This window comes from Saccopteryx leptura, chromosome 11, assembly GCF_036850995.1.
Source record: "Saccopteryx leptura isolate mSacLep1 chromosome 11, mSacLep1_pri_phased_curated, whole genome shotgun sequence".
Lineage (NCBI taxonomy): Eukaryota > Metazoa > Chordata > Mammalia > Chiroptera > Emballonuridae > Saccopteryx > Saccopteryx leptura.
The window spans coordinates 65,336,776-65,362,756 of NC_089513.1; the positions used below are offsets into that span (position 1 = coordinate 65,336,776).

Genomic DNA, 25,981 nt, shown 5'->3' on the forward strand with positions numbered 1-25,981 from the left:
AGTGAGGAGGGCTGGTCTCGAAGCAGCAGAGCTGGCTCAGTTCTTCTCTCCAGACCTGAACGGACCGGTGTATCGTTTCCGGCACACGTGGCCGCACACGGAACTCTCTTTATCTGTTCTGGACCAAGGAGTAGACTTTAGGAGTCCCCAGAGCTCAGGCCCAGGTAACACTGACCTATTGATGAGAAAACTCGTAATCCTCCAAGAAGGCAGATGACAGAGGCGGGGGTTAAATGGAGGGACCCAGACACAAACGCGTGTACGTAGATGAGTCTGCACAGGAGGCTCTCTGGTCATTTCAGAGCCTCCCCAAGGATAGCCTGGGCTGGGCCCGTACCAAACTCCTCTCCTGTTCCAGCTCTGACTCCTTATCTACGAAGGAGCACGTTCAGTGGCGGCTGGGTAGTTCTCCTCTGGAGTCTTCAGTTACTCCCAGACCTTCGTTCCAGCCCAGATCTTGTCCTTCCTCTCCTTCTAGCCGAGGATGAGCTTCATTTCCTTCCAGTCACTCTACCCACTGCAGACCCTCTGCTGGGCTCAGGAGGAGAGGAGCAGGACCCCGCCTGGCCCCAAAGGGCTCTCCTGGGCACCAGGACCTGTACCCTCACTCACCCATGAAGAGAGCAATGGCGTTGGCCCTCGCCACCCACTGACTGGGCACCCACTTTTTCCGCTACTCTCTCTGTTTTTATCTAACACACATTCTCGGGTCACCTCCTCCTGGTACCCTGCTTCACCCACCTTTCCTTTCAGCCCTTCCTCCCTTCTCCAACTTCTTCTTCTTTTTTTTTTTTTTAGAGTTGAGACTTCTTTTTTTAAGACTTTATTTATTCATTTTAGAGAGGAGAGAGAGAGAGAAGAGGGGAGGAGCAGGAAGCATCAACTCCCATATGTGCCTTGACCAGGTAATCCCAGGGTTCTGGACCGGCAACCTCAGCATTCCAGGTCGACGCTTTATCCAATGCGCCACCACAGGTCAGGCTCCCTTCTCCAACTTCTTTAGAAAGAGTTGTTCCCACTCCTCGTCTGTGCCTCCTCACTGCTCATTCACACGTTCACCCGACCGCTCAGACCACACCCTGACACCTCCCTGAACGGCCCCCTCACTCTGACCCACTCTGATCATGCCCGCCACGTTGACATTTTTCTTTACTGCTGATGTTCCGTGCTTCTCTGTCCTAAGCCTCTTTCTCCTTTCAGGCCATATTCCTTCTATCCACAACCACATTCCCTTTTCTTGGCCTCAATTATTACTCAGTGAAAAAATAGGCCAGCTGCTTTCGGGCTGAGACACTGGACAATGACCCAAGATGGGGAAACAACCCTTAGCCTGAAGCCCCTGCAGGCCTCTGCACCCATGGCATAGACAGAGCCCCTTCAGAGAGGTGGGTGCCAGGCCCCACCTCTCCCCTGCTGGAGCTCTGAGCACGGTCTAGGAGCAGGTGAGCAGCAGACAGCGGACTCCTGGGGACTGAACCCAGTCTGGGGTCAGGCTTTACTGCCTCCAGTGCCCTGGAAATGGTCACAGTAAAGATAATCATTCAGTCTCCTGTCTGGGTCATATCTCAGGCTGGCTACTTCCTGGGCTCACCCTTTCCAGTGCCCACACGTACTAGAAGCTCCACAAACACTATACGTGAAATAGATGAATGTGGTCACTCACTGGCCCAGCCTCATCGCCAGAGGTTTACACAGCAGTCACTGTTAGTGTTTACCATGAGTGAAACAGGTGGTGTCACTTAATTCTCCAATATGCAATTCCTCTGTTGAGATACTCTGGTATTTTGATAACTTCATTTGGCAATTATTTTCTTTTTAAGGAAGAAACACAAAATCTGTCCCCACCCCCACCCCACCCCACCCCCCACATGAATATCAATCACAACTTGGTTTGGGGCACTGTTATTCCTTCTCCCAGAACACCAAGCTGAGCGAATCCCACAAAGCTGTCTGTCACCTCACAGCCACCTGAACTACACAGCAGATAAAAAGCGCGCACGGCTTTTGAAACAATGCTATCTTTGGCAAGAAAATAACATCACATCAGCTCAACTTATGCAACTTATTATCTGCAGGTTACTCCACTTTGGAGCAAAAACTAAATTTATGATATACGTATCTTAACTCTTTTTTTTTGTTTTGTTTTAATCAACACAACCCTCTTTCCACTCCCTGAGTGCTGACAGGTGTTCATAAAGCTCTCAGCCATACTTCCCACTTGGAGCAACAGGGAGTAAGCTCTTAATGCTCAAAAGAAGAAGAGTGTGCCTTTGAGACAGACAAAAAAAGCAGGTGAACCTTGCCCAGGACATCAAGGGGCAAGATGAAGAGAACTAGAAAAATACATGACCCTGAGCTGAGCATAATTTACAACCAAGCACAGACTTCCTTCTGCATGGTCGCTATCACCCCCCCTCCTTCAGGGACGCTACTGCCACAGGAGCTCTGATGGACCTAGAGGGTGTTATGCTAAGCCACACAGTGGCTTGAAACTTCCAGTGGCCCTTCACTCACTTCCAAACCAATGCCCAACCCTCCCTCTGACTGCCCGCCCCCCTCCACAAACCCGTGGTCGTGGAGCCACTGTGCCTGCGCTGCTTCTGCCCTAATTCCCCGGTCGCTCCTCTGCCGGGAGCTCCCGGGGCTGCGAGCCGCTCAGCCTTCCTACGCCGGCCTGGAGCCGACCTCCTGGGAGCCCCGGGAGCGCCTCATCAGTGCATTCATTCCTCAGCACTCAGGACTCTCTGCTTCGTGTTGCAGCTACTCTGTCCACACGTGTCAGTTATCTCATCTAATGAAACAGGACACTCATGTTAGGAGAGTCTTCAGTGCTCCTCCCAGAGAAACAAGAGGGAGTGACTAACAACAGAGGGACACCCGGCACACAGACAACACTACGAAGGGCTTCAGGGAAGCCCGAAGAAGGCATTCAGCTGCGGCGTAACTGTAGATCAGGACCTCTACTGATTTAAAAAAAACCAAGTAGGATGAATTTTTCTTAAAAGTGGAAACTTATTCTTTCCCTTTCCTGGCCTCTTTTTGCCCAATTATTTTAAATAATGGTTAGACATTTATGTAATTTATGATGCGATCCCCCCAATAATTCTAGGACCCACCTGGCACCATACATAGTTATTACAGTATCCTTGACTATCTTCCCTGTGCTGTGTTTTACGTCCCTGTGACTGCTCTGTAACTGCCGATCTGTGCTTCTCACTCCCTTCACCCTGTTCACCTACCCTCCACTCCCCCTCCCCTGCGGAAACCATCCGTTTGTTCTCTATGAGTCTGTTTCTGTTTTGTTTATTCACTTATTTTGTTTTTTTAGATTCCACATGGAAGTGAAATCATATGGCATTTTTCTTCCTCTGACTTATTTCACTTAGAATAATACCCTCTAGGTCCACCCACATCACAAAAGAGAAGATTTCATTCCCTTTACGGCCGAGTAATATTCCATTGTATGTAGCATGCAGCCATCTTCTTCAGCCATCATCTGTCAATCGGCAAAGTCTAGTGAGTTCCTATCATTCATCAACAAAACCTTCGGAAGCTTATGACTCGGCTTTCTCTCCCCTGTGCTCATGACCAGGCACCTAATTCAATTCAGCAGTTCAACAACAGAAACATACTTATTTAGTGGATAATTTTGTTTATAAATCTTAAATTTAAAAAAAAAAAAACTTTAACTGCAATTAGCATTTACTTGTATGTACGTGAGCTGGTCCAAGGCAGTTTGCTGAGAACTCTGGCAGACCTCCCCAAACCCTCACGACCAAGCCCCGGGAGGCGGGGTCCCCCTGAGAAGTGGAGGCGGACACCCACTCGCACCACCACACAGTTGGTCAGTGGAGAGCTTGGGCTGGTCCAGTCACGATGTCAGCACCCTTCTATCATGCCATAGTGCCGTGGAGTTCACCTTCTCATTACAGGAGTTTCACTGGCTGGAAAAACTCTATTGCTAAGAAAGCCATCTTCTCACACGGCAGTTGCCGAGATGGTGCAGAGTGAAGACTCGTTGCCACTATTCAGAGCCAGAAAAGAGTCACCCCTTTAGTCAGGACATCAGCCATAAAAGTACAGTGATCGGATATATATAATTAATCATCCCAACTGGTACAATTTTGAGAGATGACAAGGGCTCTCAGTCATCTAACCATGATTTTTGATTTATTAACTCTCGTGTAACATTTTAAAATTAACACAGCACTTTCCATGTGCTCTTTTTAAAATATGGCTCTCTACCGCCACCTGGGAAAGTGGGCGTTCACACATCTCTGAGCTTGCAGATGATGATGCTTTCAGAGAAGGAGAAGGTTCATGCAGAACTGGGCAGACCCAGTGGTCGCGTGTCCACAGCTCCAGTGTGCCTTCGCCACTCGGGTCACAAGGGCACAGCCTCTTGAGGGAACAGACACAGCGTTGGCAAGTGAACAGGAAAAGGGGGGGAGAGGGAGGGAAGGGGCACACCCCAAGGCAGACAGAGCTCCAGCAGGACACCCTGGGGACCGCTAGGGAGAGAACAAGCAGGATGAGTTTCCCCGTGTTGACTTCTCCTGGGGTTTGTCAAATACGTTAGGCCAACATATTAATAGTTAACATTAGAAAATAGTTTTGACCAAACAACTACTCACCCCCCCCCAAAAAAAAAGGTAAAGTTGTTCAAAACATTAAACAGTGCAACATTAGATCCTGTTCTTTGACTTCACACATCACAAACCCATAGAAGGGCAGGCCAGAGACAGAACTAACTGTCAGATCCATCCATAACCCCCACTCCGATACGACCTATGTGTCCCAGCGCCTCAACACCAAAACAGTGTCAGCCCAGGCCACCACGGCTCCCTGCCACACTCGCACCCGGTGAGTGTGCCACAGACGCGTGAAACAGAAGCAAAGGCAGGTGCAGCAGAGGCCCGGACCAGGCTGGAGAAGCCTCAACCGGACAACCTGCCTCTGAGTCCTGTCCCACCACCAGGGCGCCAGGACACTTCACAGAGCAGCTCCTGGCCCCTCCAGCAGGGCCGGAATGCCACGAAGGGCCAGGGGCAGCCTCGAGCAGCAGGCGCTCTATAGCTGTCACAGCTGTGTGGAGTGTGAGCCTGACTTCCAGTCTCAGGCAAAAAAACCCTGCTGTCTACTCTAGATTAAATAACTTCCCCAAATTGTAAGGCTTAGATCAAAACCCACACGTTATGAGTCCAAATTCGCCTTCTTCTATATTTGCTGTGTCCTTGGTACAGACCAATAGCCCTGTGCAGGGGTTGGGGGAGAGGACAGTGGTCTCCATGCTGCAGGTCCAACAGAACCTCCTCCCTGCACCCTGAGCTGCCGCCCAAGGTCCAATCGCCCACGGGAGCAGAAACAAACAAGAGCAGGAGGTGGACAGATCTTTCTTCCATCTAGAATATCAGCTAATATATCCAAATAACTGAAATATTTTTGTTGTTCACTTTATGTTTTTTTTTTTAAGGGGGAAAAATAGGACTTTGTAAGGAACAAGGTTTGTATTGAAAATATGCCAGATTTTTGAACAATCCAGGCCGCCCCGGGCTGCACACACACGGCAAGAAAAACGGTGCTCTGTGCTTCTTACTTCCAAATTCTCTGAGAGGTCGGCACAGCCAGACGGTGCTCTGTGCTTCTTACTTCCAAACTGTCTGAGAGACCGGCACAGCCAGACTCCCTGCTGTGCGGCCCGACTGAGCCCAAATGAAAGGAGGTACATAGGCCTGTAAGTCCATACAGTGGGAACCACTGTTTGCACACAGGCTATGATGCTATCGTTTTTAAGTCTAAGAACGCCTCTACAGAGCAAGTTCTCTGGAGCACACGACTGTACTGTGCATCTCCCCATGAACTAACCCAGTGCTGCGAGAGCAGCATTTGGACTGCAGGTCGCTGTGGATGCCGTGCTTCCTGACAAAGGCTGGCTCGCCACGGGCACAAGGCACAGTGCAGCCATTTGTGCTGACTCTGGAGACTATGGGTTCCAATCCCAGCTACTCATCTTGCCAGGGGTGTGACCTGACTTAACCTCAGGCCTCCGTTTCCTCATCTGTCAAAGAGGCTTCATTATAGCACCAATTCTGTAGAATTGTTTTGTGGCTTAAATGAGGCTATATGTATAGAAAGTTGATTAGAACACTGCTTGACAAATAGTAATACTCAGTTACTATCATTTACTCTCTCTAAATCCTCACCCTGAGAAGGTAAGAATAATGCACCATATGCAGATATTCATTGTAGACTTAGTTAAAACTAGACAACAGCAGAAGGTAATCAGTGAAGGTCAAGGCTGGATGTTTAAGAAAAGGAAAAGGGGCCCTGGCCAGTTGGCTCAGTGGTAGAGCGTCGGCCTGGTGTGCAGAAGAAGTCCAGCGTTCAATTCCCGGCCAGGGCACACAGGAGAAGCGCCCATCTGCTTCTCCACCCCTCCCCCTCTCCTTCCTCTCTGTCTCTCTCTTCCCCTCCCGCAGCCAAGGCTCCATTGGAGCAAAGATGGCCAGGGCGCTGGGGATGGCTCCTTGGCCTCTACCCCAGGCGCTGGAGTGGCTCTGGTCGCAACAGAGCGACGCCCCAGAGGGGCAGAGCATCGCCCCCTGGTGGGCAGAGCGTCGCCCCCTGGTGGGCGTGCCGGGTGGATCCCGGTTGGGCACATGCGGGAGTCTGTCTGACTGTCTCTCCCCGTTTCCAGCTTCAGAAAAATACAAAAAAAGAAAAAAAAAGAAAAAAAAAAGAAAGAAAAGGAAAAGGAGCTAACAGCTTCAGTGGCCAAGGGAGTGGTGTGCAGGGCGAGCAGGACCCGTGTAGTTCACACACGTCTGCCCTGGAAAGGGAGCTCCCTGGTACAGCGTCTCCTAGGTTCCGGCTCACAGAGCACTGTCCCCACAACATGCTCTAGAACGGGAAGATGCAGGGAACACCCGGGGCCAGGTACACAGAGCAGCTAGACTTCAAAGCACAAGCACGGAAACTGAGTCTAAGAGTCCTTGGCCAAAGACGGTGCAGGAGACTCGGAAGGAGATGCCCATCGCCAACTGCCAGAAGTCAGTGTGAGGCACAAGTGAGGACACACAGGAACTCAAATGATAACACACAAAGGGACGCACGGAGCAGAAGGGGCACAGGGCCCTAAACCAGCAACAGGCCGCCGTACCGACACTTGGAGTGACAGCTACCTCTTCCACACGATGTTTCTGGAATGCTGCCCCTCCCCTTACAGGCTGGACACTCGTAAGGTGGTCACAGCAGTCTCTCACCACTTACATGGCACCTCTTTTGTCAGTCTCCTTCCTTCTTTCTAGATCAACATGGTAGCTTGGGAGGCCGTGCATCAGCCCAAGTTACGACAAAACCTACAGTGATAAAAGAAACAGTAAGGCTCTAACCCCATCTCTCGTGCTGTGCACAGAAAGCAGCCTCCCAGGATGTCCCGGCTCAAACTCCGACTTCACCCCTACCCCCCTGAGGAAAACCAGATTCGGGAGCATGCCAGCGGAGGAGCTATCCGGGATGCCAATCCACACTGACACAGAGCACCAGCATAGTACTGGGGTCCCCAGGCAACTTTACAAATATCAGGAGTTGGGGGAAACCATTTAGCACGTCCCTGTGCGTGAGCACCGTATGAGGCCGGAAGCAGCGCTACGATCAGTACTCTGTACAGAAGAAGTAAGTCCCGAGTAATAACTGACGGTTGTTAAACTGCCTCCGCGCGAAAGGGGCCGCTTACCGGCAGTGCCTCTGCTTTGCTCAGTGGGACCATGTGTTTCGAGCCCCCAGCACAGAAGCTGTTTGGACACCATCAGCCCACCCAAACTTGACCTCTCCTCCCAATGAGCACTGAACCAATAGGAAAGGAGTCCCAGATCTTCAGCACGTCCAGCTGTGGGCACACCCACAGAAACCAGCCCTGAAGCCAAACAAGCCCCTGCCCTGCCCCCAGACCTCCCCACGCGTCTTCCTGCCGCTCCTCTCCCCCCCCCCCTCAGCCCCCCGCCCAAACCCGAGCTCTTCCGATACGTTCAGCAGTACTAATTCTTTTCTCAAAATTTCTTGTTTTTATTGTGGTAAAATGTACCTAAATATAAAATTTACCATTTCAACCATTTTTAAGTGTAAAGTTTTGTGGCATTAAACACATGTACCTTGGCTGGGCGACTGTCACCACCACCCTTCATTCCTGCTTTCATTCCTAAGCATTCTAAAAGCAGAACGACGTAAAGATTGGTGAGCTTGTGCCAAAAGGTAGACCCGGAAAAGTCTGTATTTTCCAAGTTAGAACACAGACATTACTATCTCACAAACGCTTAATATGCAAGTTCAGTCTGCAGTTTCAATTTCCTCTCCCTCTCCGTCTGTGCCTCTCTCCCTGCCCCGGCTGCTGAGGGAAGAGCCTGTTTCCTGCTCTCCCACCCAAGCAGAGGAAGCTGAGTCGTGAGGCTCCGGCTCCGGCTCCGGCACCGGCACCGGCTCCGGCTCTGGCTCCGGCTCTGGCTCCGGCACCGTCACAGACAGGCTGTGCCTCAACCCTGGCGCTGCAGCCCGCTGATCAACATGGCCCTGAGCAGGCCCTCTCTGGGCCTACGCTGTCCCCTCCCAATAAACCGGGGACAGGGCCTGACCTGTGGTGGCACAGTGGATAAAGCGTCGACCTGGAAATGCTGAGGTCGCCGGTTCGAAACCCTGGGCTTGCCTGGTCAAGGCACATATGGGAGTTGATGCTTCCAGCTCCTCCCTCCTTCTCTCTCTGTCTCTCCCTCTCCTCTCTAAAATGAATAAACTGGAGACAGTATGCACAACTTCCAGGGCTGTCGCAAGAACTGAATGAAATCACATATGTGGAAACACCTGGCACAAGAAGACAATCTTTATTCCTTCTGTCAACTCCATGAAATATCATTATCTGAAATCAATGGGAACACAATTCCAAACGTACAAGGAAAACACCCTTAATTTTCTGACATTTTATTACAAAGGAAAAAAATAAGTTTAGATGGAGACCAGCATGGTTTCTTATCTTCCTGCTGATGGGAAGGAGCCCCCGGCCTGCAGTAGATGGAGACCAGCATGGTTTCTTATCTTCCTGCTGATGGGAAGGAGCCCCGGCCTGCGCACTGCCTCCTGGTATGTAGGAACACGCACTGTTACCCTGCTTCTGGAAACAAGAGGAATCTTCCTTCCACTGACTTGTTAATGTTCTAGAACACCAAAGTCAGGTGAAAGGAAAAATGTCCCTGGTACCATACTCACCGTTGTTAATGTCTGTAACGGAGCCACAAAGCGTCCCCCATCCCCCCAGAGGTCAAGCATGCTTATTTCTGCATCCTTTTTCTCTGTTGTCATATTTGAACGATGTCCTGAAATAAGCAGATGCTAACCCATGACTCCACCTGGAGCCCACACAGGCAAACACTGTGACCTTGATGACTGCGGCGTCACTGCCCCCAAGGCCTCTGGAGAGGAAGCCAAGCAATATGACAGAGATGTCAATGAGAAGACAGGCCGGGGGCTACGCAGAAGTCCGCAGCCTCCCTGGTTCACGACCCCGGCTCGGACGCACCTGCTCAGCACCAGGTACCAGTGTGGCTCCTGACGACCTCCAGATTGTGAGCACCAGGGAGAGGCATCTGCTTCAAACCCCAGGATGAGGAGTCTAGACTCTTTTGGGGGAAGCAAGAAGAAGCCACAGGAAAGTTTTAGGGCACGAAAAAGTACGATCAAAGCTGCATTGTAAAGAGCACTGGCAGCACAAGAGGGGGTTGGGAATGAAGGCAGAAATACAGACTGCGTGAGTCCAGTCTTTTCAGCCGCTGCGCTTCCCCTGCGTCAGGTGAGGGCTCTGCGTCCCGCGCTCAGTGAGAGCAGCCTGTCGGGGAACTGCCGCACCCACACTGCGGGACAGGGACGCCTGGCAGCAGACGGGAGGACTGCATACTGCGGGCTGCTGTGGGGAGTGGCCCTCCAGGTTTTTCTTTCTAAAAAGCCTTCAAGGCAAGGTCTTCTCTTTTGGGAAATGCTGCCAGCCACCTGCCTATCTGGGATTCACATTGGAGTCTCATACTAAACTCTGTGAAGTTCTACAGTAAAGAACCATTTAAATTTCTTCTTTCAGAATTTGGCTATAAATCCACCCCCTGCCCATTTAATTGAGAAACAGCCTTCACTATCCTCCCCGCAACTTTGGAAAGTGTGGGCTAAGGTTTTCCATAGATGAGCACACGGTGCGGTCTGGAAGAAGAGTAATGAGCTGAAGGTCTGGGTGGTAAGAGGGGGATGACCCAAGATCCTTTGGGCTTTCCAGAGCCCTGGGTCAGTGCAGCTCCAGCACCCCTCGGTAAGGCCCCTCCACCCCACGCAGGGTCCCAGCGCTCCGGCCAGTGTGAACAATTCCATGGGGGAAAAAACAGGCAACCTAACCACTCAATTAAAGTGATACTTTTTTATTTTATTAATGTCTAAGTAAACCTGGTCATCATCATCTCTAAAATAGATACTTCTTTCAGATACCTAAGAACTATTAAATCAGCTGTTACCCTTCCCCTCATGAGTGAAATAACCATAATTTATTTAACGACTAGATCCGATTACTCTTTTCACAAGAAAGATTTGCAAATTCTACAGGAATTTAGTTCGTTTACCTAGTCATCCAACGTTAAACGTTTTTCTAACATTGAATGAAGTGATTCAGAGAACCTAGTAAGATAGTGCAAAACCTTTACAGCACGTGAGTGTGGCGCTGGGGGTCGGGAGCGGTTAGGACCTCAAGCCGGCACCTCCTCTAGGACATACACTGCGATAACCCAGGCAGGGAGCTTTCCGAGCCGTGCAGAGTGCAGGGGCCTCAGCCAGATTCCCCATCACTATTAGGACGCTTCAGCGCAGGATTGACTGACATCCTGGAAGGAGGCCCACTTCTATCTGCCCGGAGGCACCGGGGTTTGTTTTTACAACAACCTTATCTTGTTGGAGTCTGTTTAGCTACATCATCACCTCAGTGCACTACAGCCACGCAGAAAGACGGACTGAAAGAATAAAACAGTAAACTTAGGACGCTTGAGTTTCCCTTTGCCCAAATGAAATATATATTAGCATTGTCGTCATAACTGTGGCACTCAGGTGGCCCTTGTCAACACAGTGTGCTCCACAAGCATAGTTCATCTCATGACAGCCAGCAGGGCAGCCCCACCCCCCAGCTGGACGGCAGGGACCTGCAGTCGGAGAAACTGAGCTCACTGCCCTCTCAGACGCTGGACCAAAAGGTCTCCCGGAAATTCAACCAGAGACCTTGACAAAGTTCACGTCTTTGGATTTAATAATTCTGTTTCCAGTAGTTTATCCTAAGGTTGTATAGAAGAGCTTTTCGCACAAAGGTGTCCATCAAAGCCATATTCATCAGGGGAAAAGCTGTCAAAAGCTTCAATATCCAACAATTAGGGCACTATTTTAGAGTTTAAGTACACACACATACATAAAAGAATATTATGAAGCAATTTATATTTAAAAGAAAATGCTCGTAATGTAATGTTGAAAAGGGAATAATGATCAGGTTATAACATGGAATATATATTATGAACACAGTTCCATAGGAAAACTTCGCACAGGAAAGATACTGAGAGGGCGTAAGCCGAAGTGTTGATAGTGGAAAGCTTCCCAGGGCTAGACTCTGTCTGGGTAATTATTGTTCTCTTTCAGACTTTTATGTGCTTTCCAAATTTTCTTATAATGAGCAGATATTGCTTATAAAGGGGAAATTTTAACTTTTTTGTTATAAAATAGCATCTAAATGATTTAAATTGTTTCTAAATTACATGCTCTGAGAAAATTAAAAACAATGCATAGATTCCTCTATGAAACAACTAACGCAAGAAAATGCTAACTCGGAAGTTGAATTTGCAGTGTGTGCCATGTGAGTATATACCTACATTCACACAGGAAGCAAGACTCAGGAGGGAAGCACTAACCACACAGGTGGGCCGGCAGTGTCGTGAGGAGCGGGGCCTTCCAAGCTCCCACCACGGCAATTGCATGCACTCCAGACACAAATACACACAAGTCCCCCGGCCTTCCCCCCCCCCCCCGAGCCGGGCTGCGGCCCCTACGTCCTTATTAAATAGGAATCTGAAACACCTCCCACCATGAGCACAGAAACATAAGACAAGTTTTTTTAAGTGAAGGTATGGTTAGCTATATAGTAACTTTTGTCTTGCCCTAAAACAAGATTTAAAGCCAAGGAAAAAGTGCCTTAACCCCTTCATAATTTAAGCTATCGAAAGCAAGTCTTCTTCCAATTAGCCTAGAGAATCAGCAAAATCTGTCTATCTTGAATTCCAACAAGTAAAACATCAGCATCTACAGTTGCCCTGGGATAAGAAAAGACTACAGTCGTAACACACAGGACAGCCAACCACGCAGGGGGTGGGCATCAGCCTCACCTCCGTCTAAGGCTACAGTTTCAGCTAGCCGCTCGGGCAGGGACAGAGGGTCAGCTTCACCCTACATCCTAAGTCACTGTTACCAACTACGTGAGCAACGAAAGATGAGAAGCGCAGGCAGAGAATAAAGATGCCTCCGGGGAAGGCAGGTACTTACAACGCCTGTATTTTTTACCCCTGGTTGTTTCCTAGAAATACCGGGGAGCTGAGACCGCTGTCCCACAGGTCCTGTGCCCAGCTCTGACAACTGACGTTCAACCCTTGACAGTTTCCTTAAGAAGGGGCAGATCACTTAATTCAATGATCCTCCTTGCAGGAATGGGAAGAGACAGTTTGTCTTCTTGAGAAATGACTCTCCCATCCATCCCTCACCTCTAATCCCCGCCCTGTTCAGTGCTGGCTCTCAGTGCTTCCCAGACTTTTCAGTGCACGGAGCACCTGGTAATCTTGTTAGGGTGCCGGTCCTGATTTAGCAGGGCTAGGAGATGCAGAGCCCAGTGAAATCACAATCTCTGAGGGTGAGAGCCAGGCGGTGGGAGGGCTCCCCAGGTGACCTCCCACATGCAACTGAGGTCACATACAGAGCTAGAAGATTTGGAAAGGCCACCAGCTCGATCTAGCTCCTGCTGAGTCTGAGTGCCCCAAACGGTAGCGCCAGCCCACAGACACTGCACCAGAGTCCCTGTAAGTAAGGACTGGCCGAGGAAACAGGTACAGCACACAGTGAGTTTCTCATAAAATGTGAGCCATGGTCATTATTTTACTATGAGTGATAGTATGATTATTATTCAGCAAGGCTGATGCAATGGAGAAGGCCAAAATTGTAAGGAAAAAGGGTTCTTGGGGAAAACAGGACTTACAGGGAGATAAGAAAATATGAGTAGCTTCAAGAGCGTGTCCACACTAACCCGGCAGAGAGGAGGCTTCTCCTATACATGTGTGTGTAGGGCAGAGACACGGGGCCCTGTGCACAGCCCGTGGCAGAAGCAGCAATAGTCATAATAATAACCGCCATTCACTTGGGCCTTAATTAATATGCCAGGCACCATCCCAACTATTGCGAATTCTCCAGGCAGCACCTAGCGGTTTTCATTATTCAGAGCCTGCTGCCCTCAGGCGCCAGAATCAGGCCAGCCTGGGATCCAGATGGGCTGCAGGAGTCCCTTCTCTCGGGACAGGGGAGCTGCAGAGCCCCCCGACGAGTGGTGGCGACTGGACATGATGTGTCTGTATGACCCACGACAGACCAGGGCCACGCACAGAACAGTGAAGGCGGTGTACCTAGAAACCGACCTGTGGGCTAGTCTACATTTTTTTTAAATTTACTGATTTTTAGAGAGAAGAGAAAGAGGGAAGAAGCAGGAAGCATCAACCCATAGCGGTTGCTTCCTGTATGTGCCTTGACCCGGCAAGCCCAGGGTTTCGAACCAGCGACCTCAGCATTTCAGGTTGATGCTTTATCCACTGCGCCACCACAGGTCAGGCTGGGCAAGTCTATAGTTTGAACCATGCGCCATGCTTCCTCAGGTTCTCTTTGTCCCATCCTCTCTTCCTTCTCTTTTCTTGGAAGAACTGCTTCTAAGAGCTTCCTTCCTGCACCTCCTAGACCCATCTTCTCCCAGCTATCTCCTGGAAAACGGGCAAAAAGAGTTCGAAGGTCAGCACACCCGGAGGCTTCACAGAGGTGTGTCATGTCACGGCCCCGCCTGTCACCCTCTGCCCAAAGAGGGAGGTGGCATTCCCCGAAGGAACAGCTCCTGCGACTGAAACAACAGAGGTGAATGCATTAAGGGAGACGGAAGGGCATGGTTTTGATCCAGCCAGGCTGGAGGTTTAAAGGCCGTTGTGCCTTCAAATCTCCATCTGTGTAGCTGTTTCACTCAGGTTTCAATGGGCCCAGCCACTTCGGGGGGTGCTTCCCAGCCTCTAGGACGGAGGCTCCCACGTGACAGATGCAGGTGCTGAGAGAGCTACAGAGTTTGCTCAGAGGTTGCTCAGAGCACAAGGAGCATAAAGGACTGGCTAGGTGACCTGGCTTCACACTGTGACCACGTCAGGACACAGCCGAGGCCTGAAGAGGATCGGATCTGCTTTTCATTTCACATACATTGTCTCACTTTTCTCCAGAGCACATCGTGAGAGCTGCACTCCACCATCTGGTTTACAAGCGGGCGGAGAGGAAGATGGGAAGGAGCTCAGTGACTGTCCGGGTGCTGACCTCTGGCCGGTGGAGAAGGCAGAGTCCAACCGAAGCCGTGCGGCTCACAAACCTAAGCCGCAACCTCTTCCGGGCACGGCAGCAACCTGACCTGCTCTCCCCACAGAAGGTGAACCACCACTGGCTTCTAGGACTCACAGGTCCAGAGAACATGTCACTTCTTGTGATTATGCTACTACCTTTCTTAAAAAACCAAACAGAACAAGCAAAGAAAAAAACCTCTTTTATATAAAAATGTTTTCCCTGAATTCCAAGAGGTTCTGCAACTTCACAGCCCCCATTTTATAAACGAGGAGCCAGAGGCCCAGAGTAAGTGGCTTTCTGGGATGTTAAGCAAATCAAAGAACCAGGACCCCAAATCGAAAGCCCTGAGTCTCAGGCCATGGCTCTGGGGCACTAGCCAGACTAAGTAGCTCCCTGAAAAGTGTTCACATTGGCAGCCAGGGGGTAAGTCAATGTCAGGCAGTGACGTCAGGCTTCTCAGCGAGCTCATTCGTGAGAGAAGCATCCTCACCGCAAGATTAGTTCGGGAGAGTTGCACACCCCTCCCCCCCCCAGCATTTGCACACAACTAAATCTGAGGAAGAGGACTACAGGTGGGAAGGGAGAGGACACTCATCAGCAATCATTTCATTCACTCGAAGTCTTCCCAGTCTGAAAAGAAAAACACAATCTCTACACACCACTCTGCCAGAGGCAGCCTTCCTTAGAGAACAATGCCGTGGAAGATGCGGGGTATGCCCTACTACTCAACAGAAGCAGAATCGTAAACTGTCAAATGCTTTTCCAAATTCATATTTAGAGAGAGGGAAGCATGCTACTATTTTGTCCAAATCAATCACTATAGCAGCCTGAGCCCCTTGACTCTGTGTGGCCTTCAATTCATCAATGCAAATGTACATTCATTTCGTACAGTTGTCTGGTATTTTATTATCTATCAGCTAAGAGTCGAAATAAAGTTTCCATTTAAGTGTGGAAAGTTCTCACCTGTGAAAGCATTTGTGGCCTGAAAACCAGCTTCCTGCATACTGCTCCCCAGACAAGCCTGTGCTCCGACGCTTAAGCAGTCCTGTCCAGGGGAAACCTCCCGGGTGAGGCCTTAGGTCACTTCCATCGTAGCCTGTCAGAGTCCATTGCTTTGCCCCGTCCAGCTTTGGGTAGCATCGGATGCCCACCTGCCCTGCTCCCAAGAGCAGGTGGCACCTGGGCCAGCCCCCAGTCCGGCAGTGTGTGCTCTTGGGGCACACGGTCACATCAGCCGTCCAGCCAGAGAGGGGAGGCCATGGTGAGCCCAGGCGAGGTGGAGCTGTCCCGCGGAGACCTGCTTTCCCAGCTCAGAGCCAGGGCCTCCTCAGCGGCTGGATGCCAGCATCCTCCACGACCCTCGCGCGGCCACGTCCGAGAGCTCGCTGTGGTCTGATCTGCTCTCCTCCGTGCTTCACCGCTCCCCTTGCTGAAATAAAAAAGAAAGAGGTCACTTTCTTGAAGACCTGTAGGGACATTAAGTTTTGTGGACCCACAGAGGCCAAAAGAAAAAGCACATGATCACATTGGAAACACTGGGAGGCTCTGGAAGGCTCTGGGAGGCACTGGGACGCACTCTAAGAGGCACGGGGAGACCCTGGGAGGCTCTGGGAGGCACTGGGAGGTTCTAGGAGGCCCTGGGAGGCTCTGTGAGTCACTGGGAGGCCCTGGGAGGCATTGGGAGGCTCTGGGAGGCTCTGGGAGGCACTTTCCAAAGGCACGGGGAGACTCTGGGAGACTCTGGGAGGCTCCGGGAGGCACTGGGAGGCTCTGGGAGGCTCTGGGAGGCCCTGGGAGGCATTGGGAAGCTCTGGGAGGCTCTGGGAGGCCCTGGGAGGCATTGGGAGGCTCTGGGAGACTCTGGGAGGCCCTGGGAGGCATTGGGAGGCTCTGGGAGGCACTCTCCAAGAGGCACGAGGAGACTCTGGGAGACTCTGGGAGGTTCTGGGAGGTTCTAGGAGGCACTGGGAGGCTCTGTGAGTCACTGGGAGGCCCCGGGAGGCATTGGGAGGCTCTGAGAGGCCCTGGGAGGCATTGGGAGGCTCTGGGAGGCCCTGGGAGGCATTGGGAGGCTCTGGGAGGCTCTGGGAGGCCCTGGGAGGCATTGGGAGGCTCTGGGAGGCTCTGGAAGGCCCTGGGAGGCATTGGGAGGCTCTGGGAGACTCTGGGAGGCTCTGGGAGGTACTAGGAGGTTGTGGGAGGCACTGGGAGACTCTGTGAGGCACTGGGAGACTCTGTGAGGCACTGGGAGGCTCTGGGAGGCTCTGGGAGGCACTGGGAGGCTCCAGGAGGCACTGGGAGGCTCCAGGAGGCACTGGGAGGCACGGGAGGCTCCGGGAGGCACTGGGAGGCTCCGGGAGGCACTGGGAGGCTCCGGGAGGCACTGGGAGGCTCTGGGAGGCTCTGGGAGGCACTGGGAGGCTCCGGGAGGCACTGGGAGGCACGGGAGGCTCCGGGAGGCACTGGGAGGCACGGGAGGCTCCGGGAGGCACTGGGAGGCACTGGGAGGCTCCGGGAGGCACTGGGAGGCTCCGGGAGGCACTGGGAGGCTCTGGGAGGCACTGGGAGGCTCCAGGAGGCACTGGGAGAGCAGCTCAGCACCTCCTCCTGAGCACCTGTGAAGGGCCAAGACATGACAAATCCACACAGCGCTCACTGCTCCAAGACTCTCTGAGAAAGGCCACAAAGGCCGCACAATCTTACACGGTCCTTCCCCAGGTCGCTTGGGGTTCCCAGACACCCTGAGGAAGCCCATCTACCGAGCCCACTCCTGAGGTCTTAGAAATGGGGCCTCAGGGTCCCATCCTCGGCTGGCCCACTAGGAGGGACTGGGGTTGAAACATTTTAAAAATGACTCTAAGGGGGAAACAAGGGCTCATATTAATTTTTTTAAGAGTGGGAAAAAGAGCATATTTAATCTACAAACTATTCCATCTATATTACATAATAATATTTTACAAAATACTTTAGGATAGTTCAATGTTGTTATATTTATATTACACAAGAAAGAATGTTAACAACAAAATATCAGAAGCCCAAAGGACCAGACTTTAAAACGGAATCCAAATGCAAATCTCCAGTATTGAAGAAAAGGAACATTTTTTCCATTATTATCACTTCAACCAAATTAATTTATAACCAATTTTTAGAAAATATAATCTTATCTTTTTCACCATCAAACAAACAAAAACAGAATCTAAGAAAGCAGCACATATCAGAAAGAAACCCTCTTTTTGCTGTATACATATATATAAATATAAGGAAATAAAACATAACATTACTAATAGAAACTACTTATAAGGAAGACTTAATGTATTAATGCAGTCTTTTAATTATATTAAGAAATTCAGTTCTATTGCCTTCATGCACCTGCAATATCAATCTCAGTATGAGTGCTTGAGTTTAATAAATAGGTACAATTTTTATTTTAATTAGAAATAATTTATGTATATGGTGGTTTTGAAGTGCTTGAAAATGTAAAAAAAAAAAAAGTTTTCACTGAGTTTAAATATTCCACATAAAATGACCAACACATACAATATCAGCATCTCAAAGTCCTGCACCAACTTCTAAAGTACTAATCACATGCAGGATAGTTATCAATTTCAGGACATGGAATTGCCAGATAAAAACAAAAGCCTAACTAGCCTTAAAACCTTAATTTTCTTTGCCCTTTTCAATGATATTTTCAATGCACAGAAATGTTAGCTTTTATTTGTTCTCTTTCTTTGAACTCAGAGACAAACTGAGTATGGTGAGGTTTTTGTTTTATTGTGGGGCTTTTGTTTACATTACTTTGTTTCATTGAAAAAGGTATGCTACTTCATGTTTTAAGAAATCAGGCCCTGGCCGGTTTGCTCAGTGGATAGAGTGTCGGCCCAAGGTTCCAGGTTCAATCCCAGGTCAGGACACACAGGAGAAGAAACTACCTTTTTATCTTCCCCTCCCTCTCCCCCTTCTCTCTCTCTTCCCCTCTCATAGCCAGTGGCTTGACCGGTTTGAGTGTCGGCCCTAAGCACTGAGGATAGCTCGGTTGGTTCAAACATCAGAACCAGACAGGGGTTGCCAGGTGGATCCCAGTCAGGGTACACGCAGGGGTCCATCTTGGAAGGAAGGAAAGGAAAGAAAAGGAAAAGGAAAAGGAAATGAAAAGGAAAAGCAAAGGAAAGCAAAGGAAAGGAGGGAGGAAGGAGAGAGAGATAAAGAAAAGAAAGAGAGAAGGAGGGAGGGAAGGAGGGAGGGGGAGGGAAGAAGGAAAAAAAGGAGGGAAAGAGGGAAGAAGGGAGGGAGGGAGGGAGGGAGGGAAGGGAAATCAAGTTATTCTATATAATATTGCAAATGGCTATGGGAAAGATTGAGGCAGTTGTAGATAGAAATAGAAGAAACAAGGTTTTTTTTCTTTGACTGCCATTATCGCACTCACCAACTCTTAACTGCCTCTCCTGAAACAGAGCTGTGGCAACAGGTGTGAGACAGTTCATTCTGAGGCCTCAGGCGTGGTCTTGGAAAGGATTTTTAGAACATGATGTGTGTGGTTCCCAACAAAGGACAGCGGGACATAATTGTGTTCTCTCATTAAAGGATAGCTTGCATATTCCTACATATACTCTGAGTCTCCTTATATGCAATTTCCAAGTTAGAATGAAACTATAAAAGTTCTCAGTGTTTCCTTACCTGCTAACATCACAGACAAGATACGCTTTCTAGGAATAGATAAGAAAGAGGGGGAGGGTCTTCCAGAACCTGGAGTCTCTTCTACTCAGAGAGGGACCCACGCATCCAGAACAGGGCCAGAAACACCGACATGCTCAGTAAGAAAATGTCAGATGACCCAACAGTCTGGGAATCAGACGTATGCTTTCACAGCTTAGTGACCGAGAGTCAGCACAGAGGCCGGGAAGCTGAGAGTGTCTTGTACACTTGTTGCTCTGTCCGCTGTCCTTCCTATCTCTCGTTCTCATGTGGCCCCTGCTCATGCCGCCACTCACCTTCCTCTCACTCAAACGAGCCTCCTCAGAGATGCCTCCCAGACCATCTCCCGGGCTGTGCTCGCAGCTCAGTCACCGGGCTTCCCAGCACTTACCATAACTGCGGCTGCGTGGAGGGGTCATGATTGCTCAGTGCCCACCTCTCGCGCTAGACTTTAGGTGCCACCAGGACAAGGACAGTGACCAGCTGATACCCAGGTTCCCTCAGTACCTAAGACACTGCCTGACGCCTGACAGGCACGCAGTAAACACGTTTACTGACTGAATGGATGAAGGATGAATGGATGAAGGCCGCGGCATTCAGAGGGGTACACAGAGAGGGCTCAGCAAACACCTACAAACCCCGCCCCCAACAGAGAACTGACAAGCAGCAGTCCTGAGCTGCTCTGCCCTGAGCCTGTGAACTGGCGAGAGCTTTTCCAACCACCCATCAGGTTAGGCTGAGACAGTGATGATAGGCAGTGATCCCACTGCACTCATACTTCATGCAACGTCCTGTCCAGTAAAGGCCCAGAGAGGTCATTGCCTTCAAGCCTTTCAGTGCATGGAAAGCAAACTCTAATCCCAAAGAGGTTAAATAAGAGCCACAAAAGGTAGTGAGTGTGCAGGAGAGTCGGGACTCATCGCTGCGTGTCCCGCCCCTACACTGCTCTTCCCGTGCTAGTTCTGAATCTCAGGTCGGTCCCCAGACAGAAAAGCCTTCAAGCCCAGTAATAGCCAAAGAAAGAAAATCAAGGGGGGAAAAGAGAGAAAGACTAAAGAAAGAGGCAACTTACCGAGGCCACAGGGTCACAGACTAATCCTGAGCCACACATGCAAGAACCCCTCTACAGCGAGCAGGCTACCATCATCCTGTCGTCTACATGCACACAAGTGCACACTCACTCACACACACACACACACACACACAATTTATACTGGGAAGGTGGGTAGGACTAACCAGGAAATAATTAATTCAATATTGCACTTGAAAAATGTCATTAAGTCCCTCCCCTAACGGAGCAACAGTTACTAAGGAAATAGAGCACACTGAATGGAAAAACACCCCCACAGGAAGGGCCATTTAAAAAACACATGAATACCCACTAAACCCAACCAAATAAGTTGTGGAATATGTTTGCTTTACCACTTGTGCATAAAAGCCTTTACGAGATGCAGTCTTCCTAGGAATCACTGAGAGTGAAAACTTCACTGCTTCCATAGCTCAGAGGTTTCCTCAAAGTAACGCTGTAAAAACGGACACATGCAAGTCAGGAAACATCAGGGTGATACACTGGGCACAGGGGCCAGAACTCAGCAGGGACATGAAAAGAGCCTTTTTCAAAATCTAGTAACATTCAAAAAATTTGTAAAGAATAAACAGTGCGGTTTTATTTTTTTATTTCCTCTCACTGTTGAACAGACTGCTTCTAGGGCTGAGTGTCGGTTACCTAGGCGATGGCTAGACCGAGCAGCCCGAGAGGCTCCAGGCCCCAGACTCCTGAGCTGAGGCCCAGGCCTGTGTCCGACGGGCCCTTCACTGCTCTGCCCCCCAGAGAAGGCCCAGGGAGAAGGGAACACCGAGAGACAGACAGACAGTTCTAACCTGGACACATTGAGACGTTTGTAAAATTCAAAAACATAAAAATTAATACATCAGATAAAAGTTAAATGTTTAGGGGGGACAGGGAGGAGAGTAAAGGAGGACAAATATATATCTCGCCTCTTTCTATGAGACTCATGGACACAGATAAAAGTGAAGTGGTTACCAGGGGGAGGGGGAGGAAAAGGGAGAGTAAAGAGGTCAAATGTATGGTGACAGAAAATGATTTGACTTTGGGCGATGAGCACACAACACAATTAACAGTTCAAATGTTATAGAGATGTTCACCTGAAACCTATGTACTCTTATTGATAATGTTACCCCGCCCTGGCCAGTTGGCTCAGCGGTAGAGCGTAAGCCTGGCGTGCGGGGGACCTGGGTTCGATTCCCGGCCAGGGCACATAGGAGAAAGCGCCCATTTGCTTCTCCACACCCCCCCCTCCTTCCTCTCTGTCTCTCTCTTCCCCTCCCGCAGCCAAGGCTCCATTGGAGCAAAGATGGCCCGGGCGCTGAGGATGGCTCCTTGGCCTCTGCCCCAGGCACTAGAGTGGCTCTGGTCACGGCACAGCGACGCCCCGGAGGGACAGAGCATCGCCCGCCGGTGGGCGTGCCGGGTGGATCCCGGTCGGGCGCATGCGGGAGTCTGTCTGACTGTCTCTCCTCGTTTCCAGCTTCAGTAAAAAAAAAAAAAAAAAAAAAAAAATGGGTTGATAATGTTACCCCATTAAATTTAATTTCAAAATGAAAAAAATTAATACATTAAGACTTTTACTGTACTGCTTACCAAAAAAAAAAAAAAAAAAAAAAAAAAATCTCAACTGTGGACTGGTTCATTTAAGTTCAAAGTGGCAACGACCAGATGTGTGAAAAGTTGGAAAAAGAAACCCAAGGATCTCTTTCCAAACAACTTGAATCAGGTGTCGCCCTGGGAGAGGGACACACACTTCTCCACATGAATGTCTCTACCTCATGCACAGACAGTTTAGACCTTGGCAAGTCCCAGTCAGTCTCAAGATTTCCTAACAGCAATAAAGAACCTTAGGAAAGCACGGCCCTGCCTGCGGAGGGCACCGGGCAGAGGGCACCGGGCGGAGGGCACCAGGCAGAGGGCACTGGGCGGAGGGCACCGGGCAGAGGGCACCAGGCAGAGGGCACTGGGCGGAGGGCACTGGGCAGGGCCTCGCTCCTGGTTCTGGACCCAATTACAGGACTCCCGCAAGTCTTTCAGTCTGTCAGACTCCTGTTCCCCCATTTGCAAAGTGAGCTGAGTGTGCCCCTGTAGCACACTCAGGGTCCCCGATCTAGGGAGACGGGACAAATGTGCACGAAAAGGACAAGGCAGACAAGCATGGAAAATCTGCGATGAAAGTAAGTCTGAGAACAAGTCAGAGGAACGGGCTGCCTGCAGCCAGGGGGCTTGAGGTGGGGTGCTACAGATACATCAGGTTACTTCTAATTTCTGGGGTTCAGGGTGGAAAACAATTTGTAGCTTTTAAAATGCAACCTCAAAGTCATCCTAGCCCTGGGTGGCTTGAAGGACTCCAGTTATTTAGATCACCATTTCAGGAAGCAAGTTAGAAGTCCAAAACACTTATCTCAAACACACACACAAACTACAAACAGGAAAAAGTGGCAATGGTATCATATTGAAAATGTCACTTTGTCAAATATGACACCTGATAAACCCTAAAGGATCTATGATCTGAGGCTTCTACTCATAACAAGTTGGAAAAAGTTTCCCCCAAAAATTATGAAGTAGGATATCTGTCCCTGGTGCATCAGTAAGTCTATAACTATCTTCTTATCCTATCTAGAAGCAAAGGGAGCAGTGAGGGGCCATCTGTCCCTCCCCTTCATTTGATGGAGGAGGAGAAGGAGGCTCAGGGAGGGGAGGGAACACACTGAAAGTGATGGTGGTCATGAAGGCTCTGCAGAGCTGAGACCAGAGGACGGTGGCAGTGTAGGCCTGAGCTCATCACTCTCCCAGACGTGCAAATCGGCCAAAGGAAGAAGCTGAGAAAGGGGTACAGTGTACATCCGTACCAACCGCCAATGGGATCCGAGAATGCTGAGACTGTTTCTACTTTCCCAAACCCACACTGGACCATGCCCACAACACCAACATGCCCCAGGAAAAGGCACGAGTCAGCAGCGTGGCACAGGGTCGCCGTGCTCAGGTGGATGTGCACCGCAGTATTCCCCAGCTAGGCTGAGCACTTCCTGCCACCTCGCCGGTGCCAGTGCGTGTCAGCTGAGCAGAGGGCAGCCGCATGAGGAGTCGCTCCTCTCCCCACTTGGCATGGCAGGCTGGCCACACCAGGAGCTGGGCTCTGAGAGGCTCCGCACCTAGCTCTCGTCCCCACCCCGGATTTCTTCAGAGAAAGCCGGCTTGCAGTGGGCATGACAAGCAAAGAAAAGGCTAACACGTGTGAGCAGAAAGGGAAGGGGTTGTCATCTATCTCCTTGGTGAGAGTACAGGAGAGCTGGGTTGACAAGCTAGTCATATAAAACAAGGTTTAGCTTCCTCACACGCACCCTCCGCTGCCCGCGTCACCCACCGATGCCCGCTCTGCCAATACCTGCACTCACGCTCTCCGGGTCAAGCCTCTCCCTGCCTCAGCTATGGCAGCCTTCTGGTGGACAGCTGGGCCTTGCCCGTGACCTTCTCTGACCCCTGGCATTCACAACGACCCAGAAGCTGCCTCTTCTCGTTCAGTGGTTCAACTATTTGTGGGGTCATTATTCCAGCCAGGCATTATTTTAGGTGCTGGGAAACAGCACTGAGCAAAACAAACCAAGCCTCTGTCCCCATGGTACCTATCTCGTTTCTGCCTAGAGGTGTTTCCCAACAGAAACCTTTTCTTGTTAATCTTTGGATTCTTGGCATTGAGGACAGGGACCAGATTACAGCAGGTCCCCAATAAATGCTAGTTATATACTTCACTGAATCACATCTGAGCTTAAGCTGGGTGATCTCATTGTTACCCTAGGCCTCCATCCTACATCAGATGCACAAAAGTACCGAGGTCACGGTACACCAGGGGCTGCTGGCCACAGGACACTCAAAGCCTGGAGGGCACTCCACGTGAGAAGTACCGGCTGGCCGTCTGCAGCAGAATCCACACCCTCTACCATTTAAAACCTGCTCAAATGAGAGCTTTGCATGCAAACAAGGCGCAGCAGAAAAGGCCAGGCTCTGAGTCAGACTACGGTGGACTTACCTCACTCTAGGCTACACGTGATTTTGGCAGTTACTTAACCCCTATGAGCCTCAGTTTCCCCATCTGTAAAATGGAAGTAACAAGGGTATCTGCTTTATGGTACTACGGTGCACTTAATGAGAAAGCTTATATAAAATATTAGTCTCCAAAATGGTAAAGAAATAATAGTGAAGTGTGATTATAACACACTTCAGCAGGTGACTGATAATTTCTATCTCTGAGCATATTCCCCACTCACCCTCGTTCAGTTCCTATCTGACCTAACTGGACACAACATGTCATATTATCTTGTAGTTTCTCAGCTGATCTATCTTTCTTTCTTTCTTTCTTTTTTTTTTTTTTTGAAAGCTCTCAATAGATAAAAATCTGAGCTCAAAATCATTCCGTGTCAGTTGAAATTAATAACAGAGAGACACGGGAAAGGATATAAAATTAGAGAAAACGTGTGGGTGAGGTATCTGGTATGAAATGTGGTAGAAAGAAAAATGACAAAAAAAGTACCTTCTCTTTTTAAAAGAAAAAGCAGCCTTTTGATATTCAATTTTTGTCATGTTTTCATATTGAAATATCAAATTTAAAAACCAACAATAGATAGTAATAAATAAATTTAACCAAGGTTTTATATGCCCTTGACAGGAAATAATGGGGAGGGTCGTCCTTCTCCCATCCGAGAATGAAAGTGCACAGAAGCCCTGGCCGGTTGGCTCAGTGGTGGGGCATCGGCCTGGCGTGCAGGAGTCCCGGGTTCGATTCTCCGCCAGGGCACACAGGAGAAGCGCCCATCTGCTTCTCTACCCCTCCCCCTCTCCTTCCTCTCTGTCTCTCTCTTCCCCTCCCTCAGCCAGGGCTCCATTGGAGCAAAGATGGCCTGGGCACTGAGGAAGGCTCTGTGGCCTCTGCCTCAGGCGCTGGAATGGCTCTGATTGCAGCAGAGCGACGCCCTCCAGATGGGCAGAGCATCGCCCCCTGGTGGGCATGCTGGGTGGATCCCGGTCGGGCACATGCGGGGGTCTGTCTGACTGCCTCCCCGTTTCCAACTTCAGAAAAATACAAAAAAAGAAAAAAAAAAAAAAAAGAAAGTGCACAGAGGGAACACCTGCCAGCCCAGCGCTCCTCTACAACAGAAGGTGTTGGAGCAGAAACACCAACCTTTTAAAAGCTGATACAAACTGATCCACAGTAAAACAGTCAATGCTCTTGATAGAAATGAACACCCTGGATAATTTCATCGCTTGCGTTAGTAAAGGTTTCTTAGCTGCCCCTTGTTTACAGAGCCTTAGAGCCAACTCCACATATGTGCCTCCTTCATCAAAACACACAGGGAATGCCTGAATGTCCACCAAGTAGTTTTGTCTTGTTTGCTCATATTCATTTTCTGAAAAATATATGCCTTTAGGAAAAAAAACTTTCCACTTTACATTTTTTTTACAACTCAATACCCAGTTTCAGGTAGACAGTAGTGAACAGATATACGTCAATAATGTTTATTTCCAAAGAGAAGCCTGTGTTGT

The 25,981-nt window shown here is 49.8% G+C and overlaps 1 protein-coding gene across 6 annotated transcripts in view; it reads right to left on the bottom strand.

The window, feature by feature from the left end:
* Window positions 1-25,981, bottom strand: part of LDLRAD4 (low density lipoprotein receptor class A domain containing 4) — a 567,361-nt gene that overhangs the window by 333,882 nt on the left and 207,498 nt on the right. For 5 of the 6 annotated variants that reach the window (XM_066352252.1, XM_066352253.1, XM_066352254.1 and 2 more), the window contains one exon: window positions 15,643-16,108. In XM_066352252.1, the coding sequence (XP_066208349.1) occupies window positions 15,643-15,682 (40 nt within the window). In that variant the 5' untranslated portion in view covers window positions 15,683-16,108. Of the gene's footprint in view, window positions 1-15,642; window positions 16,109-20,443; window positions 20,553-25,981 lie in introns of those variants that run through there. The other variant, XM_066352256.1, reaches the window with a different exon arrangement.